We start from the raw sequence: 27893 nt of genomic DNA on the forward strand, positions 1-27893 counted from the left end.
ACAGAGAAACAGACTCTTATGGTGATCAGAAAGAGCAAGTGCCCTCATTTCCTGATGGACCACTCAGAGGTGCCCATGATCTACAGAAGCTCAGCAAATGCCTGGAAAACTAGTTTGTTGTTTAAAGAGTGGCTACAGATAGGGAACAGAGAGCTGTCCTATCAGACTACAATGTGTGCCTGCTGATTGACAATTGCCCAGCTCATTCAGCTAATCTAGAGCTATCACACATTGTTAAAATTCTTGCCTCCTAACATAACCTCAGTCACACAGTTGATGGACATAGGTGTCACCAAAAACTTCAAAGTTCACTACTGTGCTTGTCTTAAACCTCTCTTCATGCTGACCCACACCTAAGAACAATGGATGTTGTTAAACAACAACTCTGATGCACTTGATCTTGCTAGGGAGTCATGGGCCACTGATCTCCAGAAGACTTTTGGAAACTCCTTCAGAAAGGGAGGGTTTGCATCAACAGCAAAAAATGCTGCCTGGTGGACACCAGTGTGCTGGCTGATGTTTCAGTTCCTGAAAACCTAAGAGCAGAGGAATTTGACGTCATTGTTGAGTTCGACAGTCATTTGCAGGTGGAAGGTGTGCTCACTGACACAGAACTTTTGGAAGCAGTAGTGGCTGTAAAGCACCCACAGGCTACTCTTGACCCACAAGAGGATAGTGCATTGGGAAAACAAACTCAAAGAGCCTTTGCTTGTGGACATTATCCACAGGATATCCCAGTATTGTGGCTTTGAGAACAGTTATGAAGCTGCTTGCAAAATTGAAAAAGATTTACAGGGGGAGGTGGAAAACCGTAAAAAGTGGGTGTTGGACAAATGTCTTTAGAAAAACTCTTTTTTTTCTTTGGTGCTTTTAAAAAGCTTTTATTTTATAGAATTGTGTGCCACTGTACTCTTTGTGAGACACAACAAGGTGAGACTTCCTAAATTTGCTCTAAGCCCTGTGGTATACTATATAGTGTATCCATTTGTGTGTCATGTTTGGTTGGTATCCATTTGTGTGTCATGTTTGGTTTAGAGCACTGTAGTGAACTGAAAGTTAACAATTTCACTTTGCAGTGTATTGTTGTTCCATGCTCCTATTTCTATGCATCCCCCTGAAAACAGAGCCTTCTGCTTATTGGCAATATCTGGAAAATAGCACCTTTTTGCTCGGAACTGAGAGGTTGCTAATAAGCAGAATCTACTGCATTAGTAAAAAGAGGTTATGGAGAGAGCTGGGAAAGTGGGAGAAATTGAAGCCTAAGCTGTCAGAGACCTGGCCCTTGTAACTTTGCTACATACTACACTCATCCAAACTTCTCCATACTAAACTCATCCTCCAAACCTAGCCCCACCCAGTTTTGTGGGTCATTTAGGTTAGTTCTGTGGGTCAGAGACTGTTTTCATTGTTAAATGTTTGTACGCTGCCGAACACAATGATCCTTGATTGGGGTTCCTATTACTATGGTAATACTAATAAGACTACATCTAAGAAGCTTCCAAAAACTCATCAGAAGGCATCCCCAGTCTGACAGATCTAAGGAAGCCTGTCAGACTGAGACTTAAACTCAGGGTTAACAACTGTGAGTGTGTTGGCAGGGCCTGGGACTAGATGATATGGGGAAGGTGCGAGTAATGGGGAAGAATGAATGGGGAGGGGGCATGGAGAGTTGCCAGGCATAGATAAGTAGGGAAGCACAGCAGCTGGTAGCAGGGCTGATGAACAGAACTAGGGAGCAGGGCTGAAGAACAAAGCTTGTTGCAAATGCTTCAAGAGTTAATTAGCAACTATGTGATAGCTTTAAAAAGAACATATTGGACAGCCCCAGAGGCCTCTGACAGATCTCTCTTCCCCACCATATCCTTGAAGGCAACAAGCGGTGTTAGTGTTTCAGGCAGGAACTGGGGAGAACTTCTGGAGATCAGTCTGCCCATGCCACACAGCCCAAGTCATTTTGAAACCTAAAACTTTCACTTGACCAACTGCTCCCCTTAATATGGGCTTCACCCCCAGGCCCTGGACTCCTTCATGTTTCTGGCAGGAAAAGCTGCCAGCAGCAGCTTCAGGAGGAGGCAGGGACAAACAGGCTCTTGTAGTGTATTGCCTGCAGTAGCTGTGTTTGACCCAGAGCTGGCTGCATTTCATTGGTGGGTGAAGTGACTTCTGTTGTATTTCTAGATTGTAAAATGCTTCTATCAGATAATCCTGTTTAAGTCTTGATTTTTCTGATTTTCTTTTTAATAATAATTTGCTTAGTTCATACCACTTTTTACCTGTGAATTACAAAGTGTTTTATGCAGAGGGGTAAATATCATTATCCCTTTGTGGAAACTGAGGCATAGAGCGGCAAAGTGACTTGAATGAGGTCATACAACAGGTCAGTGTCTGAGCCAAGAATTAGAGCCTAGACCTCCTGAGTTCCATTCTACTAGTACTAGTCACTGGACCTTACTACTTATCATCTCAGGGCTGCTTTAGCTTTAATAGATCATATCAGCATGGCTTGCTGATTGTGGGAATGTTTTGCTAATCCAGACTCCCTCTGCACATCGTCAAGGTTTATGGTATTGTTAACCCCATGTGTGGCTACACTTGTGTGTTTTGTTAGTTCAAAGAGTTTCATTCTGTTTTACAAATGCAGAACAGGCTCCCTTGTCATAACTTACAAACAGCCTTGGACAGTAGACCTGCTTTACTGAGAGAAATAATATTTAGACAGAGGAATACCAACTGTTTACTCTATATTCTACAAGTAGAAACCAAGTATTATAGCTTATTTAACTGTTTCTGTAGCAGGCCTTTTAAAAGTTGGCCCTTTCCTTTCTATAGCATCAAAATGGAGCAGCAGGACACAGAGTTTTGAAATGGGGACACAATGCTCTTCGCAGGTCAATGAACTCTGTGTGTTTTGAAACACAAAAGGACTTAAAAATAAATACTGAGTATCAGATTTCTAGAGAGACTTTTTAATGGCTTTATATGTTTCACAGAAATGTGTATGCCTCACTTTTCATGGTTTCTTAGATTCTTTGACTCAACAATCAGTCAATCTAGCTTTTCTTCATGACAGAGGTTTCTGTATGAAACTATATACCAAACTTTTCTACCACACTTTTATCTTCTACATGGGAAAAATAGGCTGTAGTGTTTACAATAGATGTGTTGTCAAATGGATTACTTTCCTTTAATTTAGAATAGTCCTCCTTGAGTGCATGGTTTTTATCTGGTTCTGTTTTTCTAGTGGTAGGCTTATTCTGATGAAACAATTACATGTTTAATGTAAAGTGCCACAGAAGGAAAGAAGAGAGAGAACAAGTGTGTTGAAAAGGGGATTAAAAAAAGTAGATGAATATGGGGCTTTATTATAAGGAGAGGTTAGGAATTAAGAGAGAAATTGCTTTACGGTCTCTCTTGTTAAAACAATCTGATGTACACTTAATTGATTAACACATCACTTTAAAGATTTTCATATATAGAAATATTTTTCTCTTTGAAGAAAACTCACATTGATGCAACAAAGTCCACCATGTTATTTAAGTCTTGAACTTTGGCTGCACTGAGAGAACCCAGATACAGTGGTTGTTTAGGGAGCATTATCATCATGTCTCCATCCTTGCCCAGCATAAACTTGCATGGAGGGTGGAATTGAAGGCAGGACAGGGGAAGGCCCAGGGGATCCACAGTTACTATCTGTACGCCTGGGATTTTATGTGGCCCCAACATTGAGGTATCTGAGTACCTCTCAAGTACCATACAAATGATGTACCACGTTTAGCTGCTGCTCCAATCTACAGCTGGCTGTAGTGCAACGCAATGTACTGTGATGTGTCTGAATGTGCATTAGAAGAGCTTCTGTATACACACAGAGAGAAAAACTGTTAAATAAAAAAGTACTGTTACCTACTAATATTGTCTGCTTAGTTTTGGTTTTATGACATAAGCAGAAACTTAATTTGTAGATGCAGAGAGCCAGTGATCCATATACCAACCTGCCCTTTGTTTAGCTTACTGTACAGCAGACATACTTTTAAAAAAATGGAGTTTTCCTTTGCAACTGACTTTGATTAGAAAATTATTTGTATTGGCCTTCAATATCTAAAAAGATTTCACCTTAAGTTATATAGGATAGAACTTCTAGTTAAGTGGAATAATAATAATGGGCATTTAATTCATGTAAAGTAAATGGCAACTTTTTATATAGATAATTGATACAAAATCATTCTTTCGAAACATTAATCCTCACAACACTTACAGCATGCTGTAGGTAGGTATGTATTACTGTTTCCACATTATCGAGAAACTATTACTGTTTCCACATTATCGAGAAACTAAAGCAGTGGGGTCCAATTACTTAGCAAAATCTACCTAGGAGAGTACGCACCAAGGCTAGGATTAGAACTCATGAGGAATTCACATTTTCTCTCGAATGGAGGGAGTGGGCTTTACCAGCTATACATATTCTGCTTAGAATATTCTCCTACTCCTACTGACCCATCACATATTAACCTACCTACATCAGATTTATAGATTCATAGATTTTAAGGCCACAAGGGACCATTATGATCATCTAGTCTGACTTCTTGCATAAAACAGAACTAGAGCTGGGTGAAATTTTTTGGATGGAACTTTTTTTTTTAACTGAAAAATGCAGATTTTGGTTTAATGGTACAGTTGTGAAGTTTTTGTAGTTTCGGCAGGTTGTTTCAGATTTTGGAAATGTCAAAAAGAAACATTTGATTTGACCCCAAATGAAATTTTTGACTTTTTCAATTTGCTGAAAATTCTGAAAAATTTTGGTTTCAGTTTGACCCAAACCAAATTCTGTTTCCAATCTTTTGAAACCGACAGCAAAGCAAACAATCCATTATTTACACAGCTCTGCATAGAACCTCTGTCAGTAATTTCTGCATCAGGCTGATAAATTTTGTATGAGCTATAGCATATCTTTTAGAAAGACATTGAGATGTGATTATATGACTGTGGTGGACAATTCACTGCATCGCTGAATAAGTTGCTTCAGTGGTTAATTACATTCAGTGTTCAAAATTGTTCCTTATTTTTAGTCTGTCTGGCTTCAGCTTTCAACCACTGTATTGTCTTATGCCTTTTTCTGCTAATGAAAAAATTGTGTACTATCAGAAATCTCTTCACTATATAAGTACGTGTAGACTGTGATCAAATCACCTCTTAGCCTTCTCTTGGTTAAACTATATAGATTGAGTTTCTTAAGTATCTCACTGTAAGGCATGTTTTCCAGATATTGGAAACCTTTTGAACCATTTCCAATTTTTCAGTATCCTTTTTGAACTTTGGACTCCTAACCTGGACACATTATTCCGTTAATATCTAATGAAAGAGGTGATGCTGCCTCCCTGCTTCTACCTGACATTTCCCGGCTTATGTGTACAGGTGTGGTGTTTACCCTCTTTGCTACCACATCGCACTGGGAGCTAGTGTTCAGTTGGTTATCTTCAATGACCCCTAAGTCCTTTTCAGTGTGACTGCATTCCAGGATATGGTCTCCCAGCTTGTATGACCTGTATACATTGTTTCTAGATATATGACCTTGCATCTGGCTGTATTAAAATGGATGTTGTTCAAAAGAATCCATCTTACAATGTGATCCAAATCAGTCTATATAATTGACTTGTCCCCATCATTAATTACCACTCCACCAACTTTTGTGTCATCTGCAAATTTTAACTGCAATGATTTTATATTTCTTCTTTGAGTGCTTCTTCCTGTGTGTAGTGTGCTTCAGGTTATGCCTGTGTCCCAAGCACCAGGACCAGAGAACTTTTTCCTAGCGGTGTCCATTTGGTCCGTGCATGATCTTTTTTCTTGCTCTGCACTGACAATATAAAGGGGGCTGGTGAACTTTACTCAGTTCCTTCTTACTGCTCATGGTTTAAGATGGAGCTTTAGGTTTCTTGTAAAGAGTTCTTTAAAAAAGTTAGTCTAAGTTGTTTTAGTCTAGTTAGTTAGGAAGATTGTTGGGGCATGGTTCCCTAAATTTTGGGACCTCCCTGCTTGGGTAGGCAACGATTCCAGTACCAACCCATCCCTAGTTCTTCTATTGGTAGCCAGGGAGAACATGCCAAGAATTCCTGGCTTCAAGAATGATCAGCTTCCCGAAACCTTTCCTAGTAAGAGATGATCACAATGCCTGTTTGTACTGCCTGGTGGAAATCCATGCCCCATCCATCTGCAGGTCATTCCTGAGAAGGACAAAGCAGTCAAAGGAATTCGGAGTTTAAAGATTCCTTATGGAGAGGTCCTCAAGCACAGGGACAGCTTCTGACCAGGGAGACCCTTCCCCCCTCAAAATATGTCAGACTGAAGAAAATATGTCAGACTGAAGAAAATAGGAGCAGCCTGCTCTGGCTGATTCAGCAGTCCTTCTCTCCCACCTCCATGCCTACCCCGCCATTGGTATCAGAGACTTAGGTAAGCCAAAGCAAACACGGAAGGGAGAGACAAGCACTCCCCATAAGGAGAACATGAGGTAAAGTTCCTCATCCAGTTCCCCTAAGAAGAGGCAAAAGTCTCCATCTTGTACCAAGCCAGAAGATACCTGGAACAAGACTGTCTGGTTCCAGAAGGGACTGGAATGGGACTTCATCACTTTTTAGTACTGGGTGGTACTTTGGCACCACTAACAACTGTATCTGCATCAGCACAGCACCAAGGGCCCAAGTTACAGAAAGGAAAATTACTCCATTCTCTCCAGGCCACTTCTCAGCACTGGGCAACCTAATCATGCTTCTTGAACTAGAATAATTGATATTCTCTAGATTCCCAGTCCTGGTACCAGGACATCTCCCTTCGGTAACCCTCAGTGTTCCCATCTTCAAGCCAGGGTAGAGCAAGACTGTCGCCAGTATGGCCAATGAGTAGAGTCTGGTACTGAGAGCTCCCCTGTTAGAGTTGGGCTCAAACTCATTGGAGTCAGGAGGAGGATATGGGGACTCCCATCTCCAGAGTGGGGATTGAGCCCAGATAGGGATTTGGAAGTGGCCAGGGTGTCCTAGTAACCTCTTTTATATGTACTGGAACCCATCACCCTGGGTCCCCACACCAAGGGGGAAGTCCCACACAAAGTACTTGACCATTGAGCAGGGGAACCTCAGAGGTGTAAGTTTTCCAAGGAGGAGGAACAGCTACCACAGCCTCCCCAAGAGTCTCCACAAGAGCAGCCAAGAGGAGAAGACCAGCTAAAATGCTGGTGACCTTGTCCTTCTCTTTGGACAAGGCTGGGATTCCAGCTTCCTGTCATATACAGATGAACCTAAGATCCAGAAAACCCCTCACAGACAGCTGGACATTCTGCACAGCTCCAGACGAAGTAAAATGGTGCTCACTATAAATGAAGCTATTGTCAAACTTGTCACTTTGGCAGATGACCATCACAGTTCCACCAGCATCATAACGGGCCGAAATGAAGTGAAAAGGTCAGAATACTCTATTCTTACCTACTCCCTGGTGGTGATGGAGCACAGTAGGCAGAGACAAGCCATGTCTACACCTCATGAGGAGGCTAACAGAATAGACCTCTTTGGAGGAAGATGTCAGAGTCATTGATCTCCCAATTTCATAAGTGATAAGAACATAAGAACGGCCATACTGGGTCAGATCAAAGATCCATCCAGCCCAGTATCCTATCTATCGACAGTGGCCAATGCCAGGTGCCCTGGAGGGAGCGAACCTAACAGGCAACGATCAAGTGATCTCTCTTCTGCCATCCATCTCCATCCCCTGACAAACAGAGGCCAGGGACACCATTCCTTACCCATCCTGTCTAATAGCCATTAATGGACTTAACCTCCATGAATTTATCCAGTTTTCTTTTAAACCCTGTTATAGTCCTAGCCTTCACAACTTCCTCAGGCAAGGAGTTCCACAGGTTGACTGTGCGCTGAGTGAAGAAGAGCTTCCTTTTATTTGTTTTAAACCTGCTACCCATTCATTTCATTTGGTGGCCCCCAGTTCTTATATTATGGAAACGTGTAAATAACTTTTCCTTATTCACTTTCTCCACACCACTCACGATTTTATATACCTCTATCATATCTGGTCTCCTCTTTTCCAGCTGCAAAGTCCTAGCCTCTTTAATCTCTCCTCATATGGGACCCGCTCCAAACCCCTAATCATTTTAGTTGCCCTTTTCTGAACCTTTTCTAATGCCAGTATATTTGTTTTGAGATGAGGGGACCACATCTGTATGCAGTATTCAAGATGTGGGTGTACCACGGATTTATATAAGGGCAATAAGATATTCTCCGTTTTATTCTCTATCCTTTTTTTAATGATTCCTAACATCCCGTTTGCTTTTTTGACTGCCGCTGCACACTGCATGGATGTCTTCGGAGAACTATCCACAATGACTCCAAGATCTTTCTCCTAATTAGTTGTAGCTAATTTAGCCCCCAGTTTCAAACTGTCATTCATTGATTACCAAATATGATTTCTACATGGATAAGGTATTAAAGAGACTGTACCTAAAGTTTATCCCCAAGGTAGTGATCGACTTTCACATCAACCAAAGTATCCATTTACCTGTGTTCTACCTTAAGCCACACACCAGGAGGGAAGAGGTGACATGGCCCTCTGTATAAGTGCATAGGCTCTTGCCCTCTGCCTCTACCGCCAGAAGATGAAATCATTCAGAAGGCTTATAGATCTACAGTGAAGCTCCCAAACTACAGTAAATGAGTCATGTGTTTGTTTGTTTACTCCAATGCAATTGATAGCCTCTGGAATGGCCCTTCAGTTCACATTAAAATAAGCAAAGTGGACTGTATGCTTAGAAAGTGTAATGTGGTTCAACAGCTTGTGTTGGTGAGTTTTTCAAAATGTTTTGTTGCCTAAATATGGACAGAAAGAAAAGAATATTTGAAACCTTGTCACCAGTCATCCACAAAGATCCAAAATAGTGGCATTTGCTAGTATAGTGAAAATATTTGCCATGAGGGGTCTATTAATTGTAGCTAATAAGGGCCACGTGACTTGTGAAAACATGTTGCTTGGGCAATTGTCCCATAGTTCCTAATACCTGAAATCAACATGAACAAAAAGAATTAGTAGTGGCATTACGTTTTCTTTCATAAAGAACCCAGCTCAATGTATGTTCTTACAACTTTGCATAGCTTGAAACGTTAGAAGTTAGGAGAATTGAAAATAAGAGATGATTCGGAAGTTTTATTTTGTTCTGAAGATTTGGTAGGCTGATTAAGATTATTATTTTTCTTGTGTAAATTTTGTTAGGAAACTGTCGACCAGTTTGAATTTAGACATGCTAACTGCACTTTTGTTGACAAGTCTGCTTACAGTCCAAAAGTTAAATACATCTAAAAATGGCAGCTTGTCACAAAACTATATATGGAGATTCGATTTGAGGGGGTCTGCTGCCATTCCCCATCCTCTTTTATGCATCCCTGCTCTGTATCAAACTGCTGGTGTTTTATATGTATATTTTTTAAACAAAAGATTCCAGTATAATGTGGAATTATATAATATATAATGTATAAAGGCTTTAACTTTGGAAGTGGGATATTTAATCTTTGCATTGCCCCAAGGACCTTCTATAATGCTATATTTAATGGGTTTAAAAGTTTACAAGTTAAGTATAATTTATTAAAATGACAGACTAGTAGTTGCCTGCTCCTGCCTAAGCTTCTTTTGTCCCATTAGTCACCTTATTTAAGCCTGAAAATCTGTCATAAATCTCATAAAAGTTCCACTTTGAAGAAGGGACTCTTCTCCTCTCCATATTCATGCTAAATCATTATTAACATTAATGGAAGTTGCATGCTTGGCAGATGGGAGAAGAGACTTGAGTGGGACTTTACTGTAGTTTCCAGTTTTCAAATGTTCAATTGCTCTTTAAATTAGGCAAAATATATCATCATTATCAGACATGAAATCAAGTGGGAGTGTAAATTGAAGAATGCAGTAGTGGTGGTTAAATTATAAAAACTGATTTTTTTTTTTTAAGGCAAAACATGCACGTTAAATCTCCCCTTCCTTGGGGCATGATATTGCTCTAGGATTAGAGTCTTGAGTGATAAACTTCACATGAGGTGACTTATTTACTTAGATAATTGTGGGGCTTAAAAAGTAACTATTAAATAAGCAGAATTTCACTAATATCGCTGAAAGTTTTTTTTAATGTCACAACTATTGTTTTTATGTGGATTTTAAAAATAGACTTGCTATTTGATAAACATGGTCAATTAGTGATCATTTTGTTCAACTTTATTACAGAGTAATTTTGCAGCTAATGACAGATTTCAGAGTAGCAGCCGTGTTAGTCTGTATTCGCAAAAAGAAAAGGAGTACTAGTGGCACATTAGAGACTAACCAATTTATATGAGCATAAGCTTTCGTGAGCTACAGCTCACTTCATCGGAAGTGAACTGTAGCTCATGAAAGCTTATGCTCAAATAAATTGGTTAGTCTCTAAGGTGCCACTAGTACTCCTTTTCTTTTTGCAGCTAATGTATTTCTTATGCCCCTTATCAATATGAGCATTTTATTTTTATTTATTTGTAGTATGCCGCCGAAAATTTTTGTGCACATCTTATGTATGCAGACACTAGACCTCTGATGTATTATACCTAGGGAAGGAGAGAGAAAGAAAAGCAAACAAATCACATCAATGATTGTACCTTTCTCTGGGCCTCCCATGCATTTTGTACGATTTATTTATTCCACAAGATATTTGGCATAGGGACCATGTCATCTCTTGTTTTTTGTGCTTGAGCATGCTGGCATGTAACAAATGTGAGTGTGGGGGGGGGAACCTGTTACATATTCAATACAAGTAAACATGTTTCAATGATGACAACACACATATGGAGAACACAGATACATTCTTTGTAAAAGTTTCCTATAGGAATCAGGAAACAACTGCTGAATGAGTCATTTATAGGTATATCTAGAGCATCATAAAACTTTACCAAGGGGCCTATTCTCAAAAGTAATGCACCCTCATTCTTGGAAATTAAAGGATGTGTTACATTTTTTCAATGTTAGTTAGGAACCAAGAGCTTATTTCCAAGACATAACAGAGCTATTTCCCCAAACTCCCATAGTGAAATTCTGGAATGCATAGTTCAGACAAAAAGGGAAAATAATTCATGTTCATATGTAAAAATAAATTTATACAGTAAACAAAAGGCTCTTAGACATTGGAAAATTAAAAGTTTTGTAATCTTCTGTCTCTGTTACATTCAAGGATCTGTTCTCCCTGTTTTCCCGCTTGCAACAACAATTAATAATAATGGTTGGGGAGATGGAGGTGTGATGGTAGCAGGGGAATAGGAGTTTAGGTCCTCAGACTATTGATACATATGCACACAAGCTTGACCATAGGTACTATATTTCTTATGGTTTTGCCATGTTGCTTAACAGTGCAATAGGTCCCTTGGGTGACATAGCATAAGACAAAGAATTATGTTACAACCCAGTGCATTAATATGATATATTGCAGGTTAGAAAAAAAAAAAGAATCCTCTGCATCTGATTAGTTTCCTCTTCATCATTTTTGGCTCCAAGCCCAAGGTTCATCTCAGTGGGTTCCTAGATTTTGCTGGGGGTCTCTAGACCTTGGTGGTTTTCTCTTCTATTTTTTGCTTTTCTCAGGGTTGAAAGTAAAACTTCTCTCTTACTGGTATGGGGGGTGGGGTCTCAGGTGGAAGGGGCAGGGCTGGGGGGGGGGGGGTCAGCACCCGCCAGCCAGCCAGCCCGCCCGTGCTGCCCGGGGCTCCAGCGCCGATTTAAAGGGCCCGGGGCTCTGGCTGCTGTGGCTACCTTCGCAGCAGCCGGAACCCGAGCCCTTTTAAATCACCGTCCCCGGGGTAGCTGCTCCTTTTGCCCCATGTTGGCGGTGGCTTGGGGGAGGAGGGAGGGAGAAAGGGGCAGGGATGTTAAAGCGCTGCGTGGCAGTGCTTTAAGCAGGGTCCTTTAAAGTGCTGCCATGGCTGGAGAACTCAAAGGCATTCATTTACTGCTTTCTCTCCCTAGTGATATTGCTTTGATCAAGTGTCTGAAGTTCACCAGCCTGTGCAGCTAGTCTCTTGAGGCTGCTCTTGCACCCAAATCACATGCATGGAAGTGGGCTTCACTATAAAAATACTTTTATTTTAAAGTGTTGGTTTGGTTTTTTTTTAATCCAATCACTATTATGTTTTGTTTAGTTGCATTCGTAAAAATGTAGCTCTGTTGTCTTCCTCTCCCATCCCAAGTACCAGAAATTCTCTTGCATGCACTAGCAATCATCTGATCATTGAAAAAATATTTAGCTAAGATGTGAGGTAATAGTTGGAAAAAAATTCTGTTTGCCTAATGAATTACCTGGTGGACTTTCATAATAAACTAACATTTTATTGTAGAAATGGACAATGGAAGACAATACACCTTGATTGCCACACTCAGTTGCAAACTTAGGGCTTTTGCATAATAATGAAAGATATAACATTTTGTTGGAATGTGAGGATATATGGATTATGTCTATGGGGTCATTTTTCAGGATGAGTGAATACCAATAGGGTATCAAAAGGGTTAATATAACAATTATTGATTAGTCAGCTCATATGAATAAATGCATAGATTAAAACTTTATAAATGTGCAGACTCAAGGGCCTTATTCACAGAAACTATTTAGTAGCCTGAATTGCTATTGGAACCAGGCATGCTGCACATGCACTGTGCAGAAATGTTCACTGAGTAGTTCAAGAGTTACCCAACTCCCATTGATATGGCAATATATACCTTCATAAAATGAGCATTAAAATAATATGAGACATCTCTGCCCTAAGCAGTCCATTCAAAAGTATAGAGGAGTATCACCCATGGTATAACACATGTAACTGTGTGTGTATATGTGTGTGTGTATATGTATATAAATTAAAAGCAAATCTGTAGGATTTCCCTTGAGTACAAAAAATGTTTTCACTTTATTTCATACCTAATTCAGCACTCATATTTCATTTTGAAATGTTTCCTCTTGTCTAAATTCCCTTTAAAAACAACAGGTTGGCATCAGTTAGCTTTAAAATCAACATCCCTTTCATCAACCTACCTGTAAATACTAATCTCTTATTAATAAGATGCCAAACTCTGCCATTGGATATGTTTATCCATTTTACCAGCCATTTGTCTTTAAGAACAAATAAAATAGATGTGATAGTGTCAGACTAGTTCCTAGCAGATGTTTATCAACATGGGAGTAAAAAACTTGTCTGAATTGGCACAGATAAACACTGATATTTATGGAGATACATGTATAAAAACTGGATATATAGTAGCCAGCTATGTCAGCCTTACTATAGGGAAGCTATACAAGACTTGAACTGCAAGCTTTCTATTATTTCAGAACAAGATGCACTGGCAGAGAATCTTTTCCAGAATATGTCCAGATTATGCTTCTTTCTCGCCATTTTATTCTCTTAAAAAAGCACAAATACCATCAATAATTCAATGCTTCTAACAATGAAAAAACAAATATTGCTTTGGGTTGTAATCTTAAGCATTTCTGATTTTTTCCCTTAAAATAAAAGGAAACATAAGAGAATTAGAGTTTGGTAAAGCTGGCTCCACTGACTAGAAGTACATTTCAAGAGATCAGAGAATTGTGAAACAACCAAGAGTTATGACCCATGTAGTTTAAATGTGAGGTACATTTTTGTCACCTGATTAACCCTAAATCAGCTCTGTGGATAAACTAATATTAAAGTGTTCTCGTTAATTCCAGCATTTGCTTCACTATGCTCCTTGTTGAGTTAATGGAGCCTTGCAGTTATTCACTGAGCCATACAAAATATGTGCAAATGGGTCACACAATCATTACTGATCTAACAGTACAGCTTGCTGAAAATTTGTCTTTTTTCCCCCCTCGCCCAATTCTAGGAAGGATTTCTGCGTACATAAAGATGAACCATGTGATACTGTTGGTAAGTAAATAAATGTCAAACATATTTATATATATGTTTAGTCTTATAAAGTCAGTGTTGTGTAAATATATAATGTTGAGTGAATGCGTCAACGTTTGCCGATGAATATTTATGACTAGTTAATGCAAAAACTGTTTAAAATTGCTATGATATGATATGACAGTCTGGATTTGTGCCTGTCATTAACAAAACAATGTAACAAAGTGAAAAAACTTTGACTTTCTAATCTTTTCATTTTAACAGATTCTTCAAACCATTTTTTCTTACTCCCTTGGCAGTTTAACACTTTCATATTGTGTTTCCAGTATATTTGAATTAAAAACATTAAACTAAAAGGGATGTTCATAGTTTATTTAAAATGTAGCAGATATCTTTTTGGTCAGAATATATCTTAAAAAATGATTATGCCTTAAATACAATATATCTTAATAGTGTAGCTTTTTAGAAGCACACAAGAATATGTCAAATACTATGTAAGACATTTTTGGCACCGTTCAATTAAAAACGGACACTTATTGCACTACACGTACCTTAATGTGGTATTTGCTATATTCCCTATACTTACAATGGGACATAACTGAAATTTAATAAATGTAACTACTTTAGGAGTCATATATCCAGTTTTAATGGCACTGTAAACAGTGTCCTCGGTTGAAAAGCCACCGTGTTAGAGACTGAGTCAACCCCAGAAGACAATATACTCCTATCCAAGCATGTAGCGTTCAGTGTCCTGACCAAGGTCGGATTGTAACAAGTAGAACTAGAACTCAAGTGACTCTTTCCCACACCAGTGAAACAACCATTTTCATCACCAGCTTTGGCAGGAGAAGTCTATAGTGCGTACCCTGTGAAAGTACACATTTACCATCCGCAGTAGCTGATGGCTCTGTCCATGCTAGTAAGACAGCTCTGCAGTACCAGCTTTAGTGAGAGAACTGAGGTGTGCCATGTTGGACATCAAGGTTACATAATGAGACCTAGTTTAAGTGGGCGAAGATTCATTACAGTCAGTGGAGTGATATCTTTTTACCCCAGGTCAGAATTTGGTTCCTAGCACCCATAATGACAGTTCAAGTGTAGTCACAATTGTTCAGTATACAGGTAACTTCAACAAAATTAAGACAGGACAGGTGGCTGTTTAAACACTTTGAATTTACAGAAAAGAAAAGTTTTGTAGGGTGTGACTTTGTCTGTAAGGCACAGGATTAAGGAGTAGTAGGAATGTTTTGCCTGATTCTCAGCAGTAGCATTTAAAGATGTGCCTTATGACTTAGATTGTTTGTCATTGACTCTAGTGTTGTTCCTTACTGAGTTTTCAGCCCAAAGCTATGTGTCTGTGTGGTAGAGTTGGATGGGGCACTTCAGTGCTGTAGTGTCTATCTTAGCGGTCAGGGATTTGTAGTGCTCATTATTTCTTCCACTTGTTGGCCTCCTAGTTGGGTAAGGTTTTTTTTGTATAAGTACGTTTTTGGAAGTTGGCAAGAGTTGATTCACAGTGCTTGTTTCTTCTTGCCTTGTGATGGGGAGAATAGTTATTTTCACCTGAAGGAGACAGTTATCTGACCAGGAAGTTCTTACATTTCTTATATCTACATCGAGGCTGAGGATCTTGGTCCAGAGTACAGGCAGTGGGTCCGGGTCTGGAAACTACCCATGACAAATCTTAGATGGAGGGTTCAGATGGGAAGCCAATGTTGTTGCATCTGAGGCATAGTTTGCATGGATATTGAAATCTCCCACGATGATGAGCCTTCTAAATTTAATGATCATTTTGCCTGCATTTCTGTTAGGTCAGTTGGAAAGCTTTTGGTATATGGAGATTTGTAAATTAATACGATGCTTGGAATAGTCTTATGCCTGGATTTCACATATAAAGAAGATGCACTCAAAGCATTTTTTTTCCAATTAAGCTTTACCTTCATTTCAGTTCTGGAGAGAATAGAATGTCTATTTTGTCTCCAGATTTGTGTCTCTGGACCTGAATCTGTAGTCTATACAGTAGGTCAGCAGAGAAGATGAGCTAGGACTGGACCTGCAGGGTTAATAAACCAGATTTCTTGATGCAGACCAAGTGAGGCAATTAATTGGTGATAAATACATGAAAAGTTTGAAGTGTGTTGTCTACTGATGTAGAGTTGATCAATATAAAGGTCCTTCTGATTTGGTACTGTGGGAGGTGACTGACTGTACCAGACTGACATTGAGTGATGTTTCTGATGTTTATTACATCTTTTATAATTTATATTGGTAGGTGGGTGGTCTGCCTGATTGGCAGTATTGGTGAACGAGTGGTGTGCCGAATACCTTGAGTGGCAAGACTTTCCAGGGGGCTGAGTTAAGCCATATTGTGAAGTGATGGTGACATAGTTTTGCTTTAGAATAGTTCAAAATGGAATCCTGAGAGACTGGTGATCTTATTGCAGTAGGGAAGGGAAGAAACAAGGAGCCATTGAGCAGCTCAAGCCCTTTGTCCAGTTGTAACAGTAGAGCCATTGTGGAGGACTGGTGAGGATAACAGGCAGAAGGAATGAAGCTCTGTGAGAGTCTTTGCTTGGGGTCTAGCTCATGGGCAGTGGCTCTTTTGATTCTTTTCTGGGGTTGGGGCTACATGGAGTATCACTGCCTCAGTTTCAGAATTTGTAAATCAGTAGGGAGGTGAGGTCACAGTGTACTGAATATGTTCTTCAGCTATTTCTGGGGCTGCTGCACTCCTACCTTGGAAAAAGGGGGAAGTTTAAAAATATGGAAGCTGTTATCCTCAAGGTACGGAAGGCAGGGTGGTCCATCTCCTGTTGTTCCAACTGTTGTCATGTGCCAAATGAATTCTTGGTTCCCCAAAGAAGTGGCCCAGAATATGAAGTTTCCCTATGATCTGAAATACTATTTTTTTCCATAAAATAAATCTATTATTTCCCCCATGCAGAGTATGGAGTACTGTGGGGCGCAGCATATAGTTAGAAGGACAGATTTCTTTCTAGCTAAAATCAGTGATAATCTATTAATTAGCCTTTGGAATGGTGCTGAAGACTAATTATAACTTTGTGCCCTTTTCTTGGAGGTTGGGACTATTGCCTCTACAGTATACTACATCTCTGCCTGGCTAGGAGCAAGATTGTTACATCAGTGTTATGAGGATTATAGAGCTAGATGTAAATCTTGGGGCAGGAGGGCACCCTTAAGTGCATGAATGTCTTAATTTAGTATCTTTGATTTTGCTTTTACTAGGTTCTGTAAACCACAAAGCTGATTTTAGGTTTAGATTAGATTGTAAGCAAAAGTTCTATAGAAGGTAAGTAAGAGAAGTTTGATCTTACAATAAATCTTCACATAACATGTTTATAGGCAAAAAGAGATGGTACATTCCAGGAATGCTTAACATGCTATAAATTACAGCATTTGCCAAAGGAAGTCAATGAAAAATGCTAATGTAATATCAACTGAACAATTCCCAGCTGTCCAAAGATTACAAAAAAATATGGACACATCAAAATACACATTTTTATCTTGTGTGGCAAGGAGAGTGATAAGGCAGCTCACCGTGAAACATTAATGTAACCCTCCATGTTATTCACCCTACATGATCCTTACAGGTTGTGTTTTTCAGTATGATACCCAATAACAAAATGGAGAACACAAGAAAGGAACCTTGAAGGAAGATTATTAAAGGAGGGGTTGTATTAACTGATGGGTATTGTCATGTCAGACTCTAATTCTTCCCAGTGATGGGCACTAGACAGATAATTGTTGGATTTTGTGTTTATTCATTAAATGCCATCACTGCTCACTCAGGTTGTTATTTTAGGTTTGACTTGAGTACACATTTTACCTAGATGAATAAATGCCAGTATTGAGTTATATAATCTACATTTGAGTGTCTTTGTAAGGCAAGGAAACCAAAGTTTTAAGAGCCTGCTATCTTGTTTTGCACAAGGTTCTATGTTGAGTGCTGCTTCTTGAAGTATTTTATTCATTGTGTCTTAGAAATATGGATTTTTTACAGTTACTTGTGTGATAATTTTACAATTTAAAGTGAGCACCAACCATAACTCTGTTTACTAATCCCCTTTCCCCCCCAAAAAGTGCTTATGCAAAATGTGTTATCCATCCTTGAAAGATTTAATTATGCTTTAGATTCAGGAACAAATAATCCAGGTATTGTGGTATGGGTGCCCTGAATGTAACACAAATCTCCAGGTGAAAATGTATATATTCATGGGGAGAAAATTCAGTTCTATAGATACAGAGACATCATTTTAGGAGATTTGTGCAGCTTGGAATCTGAGATTTTAGGAAAAAAGAGGAGGAAGGAAGGAAGGAAGCAGTTTGTATTCTGTTGGACAACTTGGCAGTCAACCAAAAACCACACTTTTTATTCTATAGTTTTGCAAAGTGAACTAAATGGTAAAAAGATATTTTGTTTTTAAGGCTATGAAGGCTACTAAATTTCCTGAAATATTTTGCATTTTAGAATATAGATTTTTTTTATCTTCTAATTTTCAAAATTTTTATGAAGGATTGCGCTATAGCTGTAAGAGCTTGGAAAATGTTGCTGTAGCTAGTAGAGTCTTTGGGCCATGTTTTGATCATACGTCGTGCAAATCCATAGTGATTCCAATTACTTCTTTCTTGATTGAGTTCACTTTCCTATAAAACAATAGGGCTAGAGCCTCACATGGTGTAAAACAACATAGATCCATTTACTCCAAGTGTGTTGATTTTCATGTTGTCAATTCTCATGATGAGTCTTGCAATATTTGAGGTCTTTCCTAAAGCCACAGCTGCTGGAATCAAGAGATTGTATGAGAAACTTATCTTTTTAAAAAAACATGTTTCTAGCCCTTATGGTTGCAGAAGAAAGCTCAGAAACCTGATCCAAGTGTGTATCCTAAAGGCTCAGAAACCAGAAGGCAAATAAAAAGAACCAAAAATTTATTATTTAAGTCAAATCTCATTATTTTTAAACCAATCTTGTGATTTTGGGGGCAAAAGTATGCAAATTAAAAAACTACTTGCATACTATGCTGACGGGTGCTATAGAAAACAGGAGAGAGGGTTTTTTTTTTCTTTTTTCCTAGTTCTTGTCTGTTCTGGTAAGGGTTATTTGTAACAGTAGGTTCAAAATTTTCAGATGGAAATCATTTTTTGATTTGTTGTGTCCCTTTTAAAACAATATTACCAACTTGTTCTTGTACTTCTGAATTTACCCCTTGTCCATAGAGGAGCCGGTGGAGGGAGTGGTTCCTTCACCTTCGTGGCCTGGCTATTCCTTGCTTCTATGGTTGGGCCCTATGAAGGGCCATTTGTCTACTTCCTCTGTCTTATCCTATTCTTTACTAGGTCTTGCTGAAGGGCGTGTGTGTGGGCAAATTCCTTCCCCTTCTGCTACTCAGATCTTCCTACCAGTCCCAGGGTCTCTTTCATTCTCCTGGGCTCCCTGACGAGAGATATTGGGGAACAGAGACACTTCTCAAGTCCATAGAGGGGCTTTGGTTAAGGGGCACATCGCCCTTTTGCGGTCCACCATTTCTTCCCTTTCCCTGTCCCAAAGAGGCTGTTACTGAGTTGTGTAAGCAGGATGAGCTTTTGAAGAAGACTTGTTTTTCTGTCCTCTTCTTGTAGGTGTCTGTTCCTGAAAAAAAATACATGGTACAACTGATTCTTCATTTAAAAAGAATTGATACAACAGGAATTACGCATGAATCAATATTCATGGGGAAAATACATTTTATAACCAATTAATTGGATGAAAAAATAATATATGAAAAAACTGTAGTATAGATAGAAATTACGCTGACTAATAATGTTCTGAAATCAAATATTTGAGCATTATTAAATTTAAATAATATTCTAGGTCTTAGATTTTGGAATTATCTAGAGGGGAGCTAATTTTCAACTCATACTTCTGGATTTTTTGTTAGATGGATCCAAATGAAGATTAAAATCATTAAACAAAACTCCTAAAGTGGTAATTTAAAATTATTGTAACTTGTACACAGATTTAATTAACAAATCTAGTTGCTATTTCTAAGGAAAAAATATTCTGTACTTAAAAAGTAAGTCCTGTAAATTTGGAGGAAATCACTGGTCCAGGGGAACTGCAGGAGTGATTGTGCACACGGAGATAGATGTACCATTTGCAGATTGTTGTTTTATGAATGCCATTCTTCCATTTTATAGTAAATTATCAGTTGCATTCCCTGGAGGCAATATTTTTTCTAAGTCTGTACTGAAGATTGAAATTTTCAAACATTAGTTGCTATGCACCTGAATCTCATTATTGTACTATGCACTGTGTTGCCTAATTTTTCAGGTTATATTGCCTCTGATACACCTCAGAAGTCCACAGGTGTACAACACATGTGCTACGTAAAATCTTGCATTTGCAGTCACTGTTTCTAGAAGATTGATGGCAGCTAGAAAAGTGTCCTTGTGACACCGATTGCTGTAAAGTGGAAAACAAAAGCAAGTATTTCCAGTTTTAGTTTACTCAAATCTTTTTTTGCTTGTTTTGCAGACTATTTAACTGAAGTGTGTCAGAAAAGGATCAATGCTTTTCTTGGTATCTATAGACTGGGCTCCAGTTTATCCATTATGTTGAAATGGAGTCATTTTATAGGTGAATTTTGCTTGAGAGACTGAACTTAAAACTTGGTCATTTCAGCAATAACTTTATCTTTGCCGCAGATGGAGATACTTTTTATTAGCTTTAAGTCAACATAGCTATGTAGCCCTATAGAAACAAGCTTACAAAACTGATACCATTTGCTTGTAATCTCCGAGCCCCATTTGAATTTACCAAGTAATAAGAAGTGTCAGAATGGCAAATGAAGCTTTCCTGATTCTATAAGAAAGACAGTTTCCCCAACGCTTTGTGGATCTCAGAGTAGTATGTGCAGAGTTCTCCTGAAGAGGAGGTAATTAAATAGAGGTTCCCGCCAAACAATATTTCATTGCTGTGCAAATTTAATCTTTCACAGTTTTATTATCTTAGATGACATTGCAAAAATGCACATTTTACAGGCATCCCAATACTTGTTTTGGGTTCAGAGTCGTCATATATTCTTTTCATTTGTTAAAGCACCAACAATAAAACCATTGTTGCCCAAAGCTGTATCTTTAAAATGTTTGCTTGTAAAATGTTTATATGAAAATACCATAATAATGTCTAAGTAGCCCAGGAATTATGACATTAAAGACATTATGATCTATAAAGACTCTCTTTGTGTGCTATTTCAGGAATTTAGTATAAATTACTGTATTATGAAGAACTTTAACTTGGTTATAGCTGAGTGTTGTACAGCAGTAAGCTAATAGTAGAAAATTCAAAAGGCCATCAAGTCCCCATTCTCAAGTAAAGTACCTCAACTAGCATACAAGATACAAATGACAACTGGTAGTTAAACAACCAACTACAAAAATAAACGGCATGAAACAAACTAAAATGGAAGAAAAAAGATTTCTGTCTCATCCAACAAGGTGCCATTGATGGATTTTTCTGTATCCTAAGGGGAAGAGCTGGATCAAAGTTGTAGACCGGGTTAGGGTATTTCTACACAGGAGTTAGACACCTACAACTGGCCTGTGCCAGCTGACTCAGGCTAAAGGGTTGCTTAATTGCAGTGTAGGACTCGGGCTGCAGCCTAAACTATCGGACCCTCTCTCCTCACAGGGTCCTAGAGCCCCAGCTCCAACCCACGCCCAATCATCTACGCTGCCATTAAATAGCTCCTTGTCTGAGCCCCACCAGCCCAAGTCAGCTGCCATGGACCAGCCGTGGGTTTTTAATTGCAGTGTAGACACACCCTTCATACAGAACACCTAGCCTTCTATTCTCTTGTATGTGTTCCATGGGACAGTCATCAGGTCCAGCCCTGCCTACCAAGATTTGACAGAAATAAATTGTCAGGCACATCTTCATGGTCCAACAAAACTTAAGTCTTGATATTCTAAAAATAAACCCTTGTGGCCTGCTTGCCAGATAACAATCAGCCAGAGAAGCACACAAGCATTATCACATACATAAATTGAAATAATAAAAAAAAATCCTCACACAATATTTCCTGTGGGGAAAGGAAGGAACCAAAAAAAAAAAAAGAGAGGAAGAACCATGTGTCACATACTAGTTACACTGCCTAACAGGCTACTAGAAAATGCTCAAGTGCCACCTTGGTGGACATAGTATAAGAACCTAAATAGAACAGAAGTACTGAAATAGGTGTGCAATAGATACGTTTTTCAAAAACTACTCCAGCGAGACACCATTGGAGGACATAGAGGCATGTATTGATGTAAAAGATCTGTATCTGGAACTATAGAAAGTTACTTCTGAATATTTTAGAGTTGAAAACAGCTAATTTTGACCACCATTGAAAAAATCGATGTTCTGTCCTGTATGTTCTCTGACATGTCTCCAGGGCTGTTGCTCTGGTATATTTCATGGGGACTAAATTCACAAAAATAACAAAAGGTATCTAAACGTTTTGAACTCTCACCATCTGCATTGGCCATGCCCCTTCCATAGAAAGTGAAACCACCACAAATACAAGATCCTCTAGATGTGTCTCCTGCAAAAGAAAGACAGTTTTGTAGCTAAAAGACTGGACTAGAATTTAGGCAATTTGGGTTCAGTATTTAGCCTTGCAAAAGACTTCCCATGTGAATGACTTCCATTGTGTGATCTTGGGTAAATCACTTAATCTTTCAGCCTCAGTTTCCCATCTGTGCAATAGGGATGATAATAGTTTCCTACCTCACAGTTATATTGTGATCATAGATTAATTGATATTTGCAAAGTGGTCCAATACTACAATGGAGAGAGAGTTTTTTCTTGAATTTGGATTTTTTTCATATAAAATTTTTATATAATTGATGGAAAAACTAGTTAAATATTTACTCAGCTTTGCTTCATAAGACTTATTTTTCTCAGAGCATCAGACTTTTAATCTGAGGGTCCAGGGTTCATGTCCCCCTGTTCGGGCGCAAAAGCTTTTTTTGGGGGGAGGGATAGCTCAGTGATTTGAGCATTGACCTGCTAAACCCAGGGTTGTGAGTTCAATCCTTGAGGGGGCCATTTAGGGATCTGGGGCAAAAATTGGGGGATTGGTCCTGCTTTGAGCAGGGTGTTGGACTAGATGACCTCTTGAGGTCCCTTCCAACCCTGATATTCTATAGTGACTGTGAAGTATAGCAGCTACACTTGAATGTTGTAACCTGATGTTGCTACTAGAGGCTCACCTGCATAAGAAAATATTTTTCAGGTGGCAGCACATATGAATATAAAAATGTTTTTCCTAAACTCTAAAAACTTTTAGTTGATATTTCTACTCTCCATTTGTATTTCTCATGGGCTTTGTAATACTAGCATTTAATAACTGAATAACTAACAACAATGTTTAACCAAGAGTCTGCGGCTTTTTAAAATTTCTTTCTTTCTCTTGCAACTTTTCTACGGTGTATTGTTTAATGTCATTTGAGCTATACATATATTTAGCTTCCTAGGAAGGAGCTCCATGTGGTAGAGTATTAGTCCATTAACATGTTTCTGTTATAAAAATAAGTTTAACATACAAAATATTTCAGTCGATTAAAGGAAGTCTGACTTACACAAATTGCACACTAAGACTCCAGTTGATGTCTGTGGGAGTTACATGTCAGGAAGGCTGCAGAATAGAGCCCTAATTAGATCCAAATAAATTTAAAACAAAAATTGGGCTGATGATATCATGAACCATCAGATTAATTAGTGCCATCAAAACCCCATGTTGCACTTTATTGGGGAAAAACAGTGTCAGTTTGTTTTAACTTCTTTCCCTTTCTGATGGATGTACACAGTTCCATGGGCATGGTAAGCCTATCTTTGGTGTAGCAATCTGAGGGTTGTTATTAGTACAGTGCAAAGGAAATACACTTTCATTTTGATTAGTCCACATTTCCTCTCTGGTTCTGGAGATTATGTTATGGAAAATCTGTTCTGTTTTATTGCATTTGAGGGGTGAAATCCTCGCCCCATTGACGTTATTGTCAAAACTCTCATTCATTCAATGGAGCCAGGATTTCACGCATGGGCTTTGGGAGTGTGCTTTCATACTGTGCTGTAAATCATACCAGAGAGTTGGGTTACAGCATGTTGGGCCATATTCTGGCCTCTGTTGCTCCAGTGTTTCACCTTAGTATTCTGAATTGTACTAGTGTAACACAGACCAGACTCTCTCTCACTGAATGTATTTTGGACCCCTTAGCTAATTTTGTAGTTGAGGTTTTATCTTACTTTTCACTATAAAACTAGTTTTGATCATGATCCACTCATCTTTAAAAAAAATAAAAGTCCTTTCTGCCTGAAATTTTTTGGGGGCGCATATTGCCATTGGAGATTTTTTTCTGAAAATTCGGGTTAGTCAACACATTTCAGAAATATGAAAGTCTGAAAAAGTTTATCTTTAGAAAAAATCTTAGCTTCTTAAAACTTATTTGGAAGAAAAATGAAAAAATGGTTTGGTGTATTGATTTTAAATTTGTTTTAATCATCTGTCATAGAGCTAGAGCCTCTGAGCATTTTTGTAAAGGGCTGCAAGGTTTAATGTTATTTACTGCAGATTTTAGAACTTCTTAAAAGTCTACAACCACTATCTGGAGTTCATAAAATTGGCAATGCTCATCTTGAAAAATTTGAAGTCCACACATATTGTGAAATTTTGCATAGATCTAGAAAATGGGTCACCAAAATAAGTTAATTAACACAGCTAGATTTGTAATCCTAGATTTTGAGTAAATATTTCTGCATAGCCAGGATACCAGATATCCTTTAACAAGATATATAGAACAAGAAAATTCCTAGACAATAGTAATTAAGGTAGGATTAAGGATGTAACAGTATATCAGTTACTTTTTTAAAAAAGCCTTATTTAGATGCTGTAAATATCTTTAAAAATAAGTCTGATAGTTCATGGTTCTACACACTTTGACTCTGACTTTGTAACAATATTGATCATCTGTCCACCAGCAACCCTTTTACACCCAGCTCTCATAATAGTACCATTATACCATTTCTACATTTCCAGGATGGATGACACTCATCTACATATACAGAACTACAGACCCCATGTCATACCATCACATATGTGCCATCAACCCCCAAACAAAACCCCCATTTCAACTGCCCATATATTTGCATTCAGTACCACCTATATCATGTTTCTTATTCTCCATATATATTACAATTCTAATGTTTCTGAAGCCCTGAGTCAGCAAAGTATGTAACACATACTTAAGTCCCATTGAAGTCAGTGTGATGTAAGCGTATACTTGTGTTTTGCCTGATCTGGGCCTTAATCTTCCATGTGGTGTCCCTGTAATTCCTCAGTATAACTCCCTTATTCGCTTCCTGACTTAGATATTACACACTATAATTATTATATACCCTCCCTCTCTCTTGGAAGAATGTAACATTGTAAAACACTGATAGGTATCTTTATACAGCTAATACTCCCACATGTCGAGGTAATTTATAGAGTTTGAAATAGTGGGAGAATATTCAGGGATGGAGTTTAGACTGTTTGTGGAACCTTGACTTAGAATTATATTTTCTAACTTTTTTTTTTTTAACTTCAGTGTTCTGAAAGGCTTTTTTTTTTTTTAAAGTAACTGATATGTATTTAAACCTTAACATATCTGGGCAATTTTAAATTCTTTTCCAAAAGATTTAAAAATGGTTTATTATTCCTAAAAACGTAGGAGAATATTTAGTAATATTTAGTGTATTTGGCATTAGAGTCACATCTTGCATTTCTTACTCAGACAAAGCTCCCACTGTAGTCAGACAGTATTGTCTGAATAAGGCTATAAAAATTTGGCTGTGATTCAGAACTGAACGTATTTGCTTTGTGGAGAAAAGCATAAAATGTAATTATAAGAAACTAATCCATTAGAATTTCTATTTATTTAAATAAGTTACAGTACATATGTGACAGGTTTCAGAGTAGCAGCCGTGTTAATCTGTATTCGCAAAAGAAAAGGAGTACTTGTGGCACCTTAGAGACTAACAAATTTATTTGAGCATAAGCTTTTGTGAGTTACAGCTCACTTCATCGGATGTATTGAGCTGTAGCTCATGAAAGCTTATGCTCAAATAAATTTGTTAGTTTCTAAGGTGTCACAAGTCCTCCTTTTCTTTTGCTAGTACATATGTGGTATATATTACAGCAGTATTGTAAATAGTGTATACTTTCTAATTTTATCTTTTAACCCTGTACTTTGTATTTCAGATTAAAAAAATGATCAAATATTAGTGTTACTAATACTGGTAGTGGAAAAAAGGTAAAATAGAAAAGGGTATACTGGGAAAAATACTTAGTTTCAAAGGGCATGAAATTTCAGATGCCCTGGAGGTCATCAATAAATTAACACAGCATACAGTATATTTTACTAGTATACAAAAAGCCAGTGTTAACTCCTTGTTATTACCATGATATTTTTAGTTTTTAATGGTCATTTCTTTATGTCTTCAGTATGTGATTACCTTGTACTGTTAGCAACAATTCCTGATTTATATGCAATCAGGACATTTCTCACTTTTTCCAGCTGAATCCTTTAAGGAAAACCTTAAACTGTGATTCATGTCACCTAATTTTTTAATTCATGTTTCTAATGACAATTTTTAATATCCATGAGGAATGAGATCATTTAAAAACTGATTTTATTCATGGGCTGAGGCAGATGTGAGCTGTAAAGAGCCTTCTCCCCATTTATTTTACTTTACTAATCAGAACAATAGTTGGATGGAGATAGTGATGTGTTTTTATCCCTTTACATCATAGATTAGATGGATGACTACATTCCAGAAAATAAGAGCTATGGCTAGATTCTTTGATCCACTACTTTTCATTGCTTCAGCAGGGGAATATCCACAGGGGAGTATGTAGAAGAATCTCTGCTTTGCTGTCTCTTATGTGAGCTCCTCTGGGTGCCATTGCTACTTCTTTTACTGCTGCCCAGCGTAAGCAGGGAAGGGAGGCAAGGAATGAATTGGGGATGGGAGTGTGTGTGACTTCACTATGCCTGATTTTCTGCTGGCAGAAGGTTTTTCATCAGAGGATAAAGTTAGAACTGTAGCTAAGAGTTAGAGAGCTGTAATTAGCCCCTTCACTCCCCCGGCAATGCATCGAGCTAATGAATGAATCCTGTGCAGTTTGGCTTACCACTGTGCTCAATAATTCTGAGACAGGCCCTCCAAAATCATGAGACTTTAAAAAAACAGATATGGGGGGGTGGTGGTATTCTTTTTTTTCCTCCTAGGTTTTGAGTCCTTAAAGCTAATATATTCCAGCTTTTTCTCTGTAACTGTGAGAGGTAGAAATTTATTAATTTTTTAAATTCAGGTTGAGATCCTCATGTATTCACATGACTCCAGGACAAACTGGGGCTTTAAGAATTGCACCAAATATTATGACACTCACAATAAAATTGTGTGTGTTGGCAACACTGCCTAAGTGTATAAACCACATAGTGAAAATACACTCTAGAGTAATTTTTCCTTTCTGTCATCATATTCTGTGACTTCAGATTTCAGTCCACAATAGTTAATCCTGCCTCAGTGCAAGAGGATGGATTAGATGACCTCTTGAGATCTCTTCCAGCCCTACATTCCTATGATTCTATATTTTACTTATAATTCAACTTTAAGGAACATGAAGTGATTATTGGACTCTAACTCACCCCAGAAAGTAAATAAATCCAGAATACAAGGCTAAAAAGTCAAAGCAACGATCATTCTGTATTTTATTTCATTATGCAAACAAATCATTGTCTTGATTTTAGGACAGAGTGAGTTCTTATTTTATGTTTTTTATAAATTTAACTTAATTATTTTTGAGTTTTAGAGGACATCAGTTTATCTTTTAAAACTGTATATTTTGATATAATACTCTGGCATATCATCTTTCATTC

The 27893-nt window shown here is 38.1% G+C and overlaps 1 protein-coding gene across 1 annotated transcript in view; it reads left to right on the top strand.

Annotated features, from left to right (window-relative positions):
* ADAMTS19 (ADAM metallopeptidase with thrombospondin type 1 motif 19) overlaps positions 1 to 27893 on the top strand; it is a 274323-nt gene that overhangs the window by 78545 nt on the left and 167885 nt on the right. The window contains exon 7 of the mRNA XM_007056790.4: positions 13909 to 13952. Coding sequence (XP_007056852.3) covers positions 13909 to 13952 — 44 coding nt within the window. The remainder of the gene's footprint in view (positions 1 to 13908; positions 13953 to 27893) is intronic.

This window comes from Chelonia mydas, chromosome 5 (assembly GCF_015237465.2).
Source record: "Chelonia mydas isolate rCheMyd1 chromosome 5, rCheMyd1.pri.v2, whole genome shotgun sequence".
NCBI lineage: Eukaryota > Metazoa > Chordata > Testudines > Cheloniidae > Chelonia > Chelonia mydas.